The 4518-nt window shown below is 46.4% G+C and overlaps 1 protein-coding gene across 1 annotated transcript in view; it reads left to right on the top strand.

The window, feature by feature from the left end:
• The window catches only part of TOGARAM1 (TOG array regulator of axonemal microtubules 1), a gene marked incomplete at its 5' end in the record, with an annotated part of 59332 nt that overhangs the window by 11954 nt on the left and 42860 nt on the right, over window positions 1-4518 (top strand). The window contains one exon of the mRNA XM_014520482.2: window positions 4233-4389. Coding sequence (XP_014375968.1) covers window positions 4233-4389 — 157 coding nt within the window. The remainder of the gene's footprint in view (window positions 1-4232; window positions 4390-4518) is intronic.

Raw genomic sequence — 4518 nt, 5'->3', positions numbered from 1 at the left:
CACATCCCTGCTGTCTTTTGCATGGGATACAGAAGCCAGGGTTTCCTCCCGCAGCAGGCACTAGTGGAAACTGCGTAATGGGAGCTGAAGCCTTGAGAGTTCGGTTCTCCAGACCGTGTTATCTAGCAAGCGCAGCAGCGAACTCGGATGTACGCTTGGTAACATAAGCACTTTCTGACTCCTACAACTATCTTTAAATCATGCTTGCAATCTGTAAGAAATCCATCTAGACACATAGCACTGAATTACCCTGGTGTTCCTATAGTTACTGGCCCCACCTCTGGATTTTGCCATGTTAGCTCTTGCTGTGCTGTACATGTACCTCCTCCCATGTGGACAGACAGAAATGTTCAAGCTGCAGTGTCCAGCGATGCTCCTAAGCAAATTGACGTACGTGGTAGAACATGCATGGCTAGAAAGGAATGCGTGCCCTAGTAGTCTGAGAATAGGAGTGGGAACCAGGACTTCAGGGTTTTAATCCCATTTCTTATTCTGATTTTTGACAACCTTTATTAAGTCCTCTGCCTCAGAATCCTCATTTATGAAATGAAGCCACTGTGTTTTCTTGCATGCCACAAGCCACCAAATAAGGCATGCAGATTGTTTTGGAAGGCAGAAGGTAGATGAATAGACTTTTCCCAAGTCATGATGGACTGTGAGATGTGGAGCAAGTCCTCCTGGGAATGCAAAGTGTCCAGGAAGTGTGGCATCCCAGGAGACAGTCTGGGTGAGGAAGCAGGAACTCGGGTAGAAGAGCTCTGAGATCGGTCAAGGATTCACACGAAGTTTGCTAGGCTCCATGGGTCCTTCTGCTCCACATGAAGTTTGCTAGGCTCCGTGGGTCCGGTTCTTTTGCGCGCGGGAAAGGATACGTCTGGACTGCGCTCGGCGACGGGGAGAGGCTACAGGTTGATCAGACCTCGGTTGCCTGCTTTAAATGCACTGGGTCCGTAAGGATCCGCAGCGCTTAGAGATCTTCACACAGTATGAAGATCTCCTCCTCCCTTGTTCGTGGAGTCCTCCAACTTGGGCGGAAACCACTCAAGCCTCTTATACGGCTAGCAAGCCAATCACTAGCCGCCACGTGGGAATAATTTATAACTGGCCAATAATGGGACTCAAATTAGCATACAAATGGCGGGAACTCTTTGCAACGAGCATTTCTGTGCTGCAACAAAGAAATGCACCCTGCAAAGAAAGCTTCAAATTGGCAGGAAATTCTCCCTTGCACCGGGGTTCTCTTTTGCAGCAGAAAACTCCACTGTGCAAGGAAGCTGCAATTTAGCTGGGACAATTTAGCAGTGCCGAAGCACACAAAAACAAAAATCACACCCTTTGGGTTGTGACAAAAGCAAATTTTCATATGCTATCTGCTCTGCAATATAGCACATTCCTGACAAGGTGCTGTCACTTCAAAGGCTGAATTAATAGTTTCAGTGTCTGTCTAAATGGAAACTTTGACTCTCTGCTGAGATTTCTCTAAGGAAGGAAATGTGGACTAGAATAATAGTAAAAATGGGGTGGAAGGGACCTCAGGAGGTCTAGTCCTTCAGACAGGATCATCCCTGACCAAAGCATCCCAGGCAAATGTTCATCTAACCTGTACCCAAAAATGTCAGTGATGGAGATTCCTCAAGTTTAAGTAATCTATTCTATACCTCATCTACTCTCATAGTTAGAAACTTCCTTCTCATGTCTAATGGAAGGCTTCTTTGTTGTAATTAAAAACTACCACTGTTTGCCCTGTACCATGTGGACATAGCTGCTGCCCTCTTTACCATTACCCCTTTAAAGTTTGAAGACTGTTCTCAAGTTCTCACTTAGTCTTCTCTTAAACTAAAAAATCCCAGTCTCGTATGTTAACCTTTCCTCATAAGTCATGTTTTCTCCACCTCCAATCATTTTTGTTGCTCTCCTCTGGACTTTTTGCAGTTTGTCCACATCTTTCTTGAAACGTAGTGCCGCACTTGTATAGGGAAATGATTAGGAAAGCTAAGGCGGCGACTGAGTTTGTTAGCCAAGGGAGTCAAGGACAATAAGAAGTCCTTCTTTAGGTCTGTAGGGAGCAGAAAGAAAACAAATGGAAACGTGGGACCCCTGCTTAACACCTCGGGACAGCTGGTAATGGACACTCTTGTCTTACCAATCTCATCTCCTTCTACGAACAGGTCTCTTGCCACCTGGACACGGGAGAGAAGGTCAATGTTATATACCTAGACTTCTAACAGGCTTTTGATTTAGTATCCCATGATATCCTTGTGTAAAAATTGGAAGATTGTGGGCTTAACTGCTCAACAGTTGAGTGGGTGGCAAACTGTCTGCATGGTAGGACCCAGAGAGTTCTCATGAACGGATCTGTGTCGTCTTGGTGAGAAGTGGCCTCGGGGGTCCGTGCTTGGACCGGTGCTTTTCAACATCTTTATTGATGATTTGGATGTGGGGGTGAAAAGCTCACTGGCCAAGTTCGTGGAGGACACTGAGTTATGGGAGAGCATGGTCATGCCAGAAGATAGGGTGCAGATACAGGTGGACCGGGACAGGCTGGAGAGCTGGGCGGACTGGAAGCAGGTGAAGTTCAACACTCAGAAGTGTAAGGTGCTCCATCTGGGGGCAGACAATCTCCAACATACCTACAGGCTCAGTGGAGACAATTTGACTTGCACCACGACCGAAAGGGACCTGGGGTAGTGATAGACCATCGCGTGAACATGAGCCAGCAGTGCGATGCTGTGGCCAGCAGGGCAGACAACACGCAGGCCTGCATTAACCTTTGCATCTCACGCCAAACTAAAGAAGTGGTACTCTCGCTGTACTCTGCACTGGTGAGACCGCAGCTGGAGTACTGCGTCCAGTTCTGGGCGCCGCACTTCAACGAGGACGTGGAAAAACTTGAGGGTCCAGAGAAGAGCCACCCGTATGATCTGGGACTTGCAAGACAAGCCATACGAGGAGAGGCTGAGAGACTTGGGGCTCTTCAGTTTACAGAAGAGAAGGCTGAGAGGGGACTTGGTAGCAGCTTACTGCAACATCAGGGGAATCTTCAAAAGGAGACTAAAAAGTCACCTTGCTGGGGTCACTTGACCCCAGTTGTCTTTTCCTGCCTAGTGCAGGGGGACTGGACCTGATGGTCTACAAGGTCCTTTCCAGTCCCTAACAATCAATCTATGAATCTAAACTGGACACGGTGCTCCAGGTGAGGCATTACCAGTGCTGAGAACACTGGAAAAACTACTTCCTGTGACTTGCAACCATATTCCTTTTAATTACATCTCCCTATGCTATTAACTTTCTGGCAACAGTATTACAGTGTTGTAGGCAGCACAATTTCTGGTATGTGGGCTGGGTATTAATCAGAAAACTTGTCTTGGATGCTGCCCTAGTTTGTACTGAAGCCAGAATTTCTGGTTGCACCATGGAGATGCCCCCTCCCGTCCCTGGTGCACACAATTACATCCCTGTAGCACAGTTCACACTTAGCCCTAGGCTGTTCCTGTACCAGCAGGATACTCCCTGAGCCTCCTGTAAGTGCCTGTATGACCCCTGTTCACCCCCAAAATGATGTGTGGGAGTTGAAGCATGGAGGGGTTTGCCTTTTCATTTGATGTGGTCAGTACTTGAATTCATATGATCCCAAGTGCATTTCTGTGGATGCTGGGAGTTGTGAATTTGCTTTCTGTCACTCCTTTGTGCCATCACATATTCTCTCTCCTTTGTATCTTTTGAGCATGGTGAGGAGGGGGGAAAGATTTTTCTTGGTTGGTCTTAGCCCCTACGTAGGCTGCATGCGAACTCTGGCTTTTATTGGTTTTCTGACACCACATTTTGTTCTAGTAATTCTGCATACATCTTGTGACATGCCTGGCAGTGGGGTAGATATTACAGATCGTTACTGGTTGAGGAGGGGGTTCTTAGTGCAAGTAGTTACACTATTTCATAGTTGGTAGGGTCAGAAGGGATCTGAGCAGATCAACAAGTCCGACCCCCTGCCATGGGCAGGAATGAATGCTGGGATCAATGACCCCAGCCAGGTGATTATCTAGCGTTTTGAAGACCCCCAGGGTAGGAGCCAGCACCACTTCGCTTGGAAGATGGTTCCAGATCCTAGCCACCCTGACTGTGAAGTAGCACCTCCTGATGTCTTGTTCTGTGGATCCTCAGTTTATAAAGAAAAATAAATTGAGCTTATTAATCATATGTTTACATGGTTTTTTTTCATTTTCTTTTTCTTACAGTTCTCCCCGTCCAATGATTTCCTTCATTCTCCAAAATTAAGGCCTTCTCAAGGGATGCCAGTCAGTGATGATTTATTTTTTAGCAGAAAAAGAGCTTCGAGGAATTTATTTCAGAATAGTTTCGATTTTAACTCTGAGCATTCTTCCGTTTGTGCTGGTAAGTACCATCATAGGGAATTACGTTTTCAGGAAACGGAAGACCTCTATTATTGGTGAAGTGGGAATAAGACGATTGAAAAATCTGTTTATTTACAACATTTCAAGGATTTTAGACCAATTCTCCCCC

The sequence above is a fragment of the Alligator sinensis genome, unplaced genomic scaffold (assembly GCF_000455745.1).
Source record: "Alligator sinensis unplaced genomic scaffold, ASM45574v1 scaffold358_1, whole genome shotgun sequence".
NCBI lineage: Eukaryota > Metazoa > Chordata > Crocodylia > Alligatoridae > Alligator > Alligator sinensis.
The sequence above is the reverse complement of the archived record's forward strand: the minus strand, read 5'-3'. Positions and strand labels throughout refer to the sequence as shown.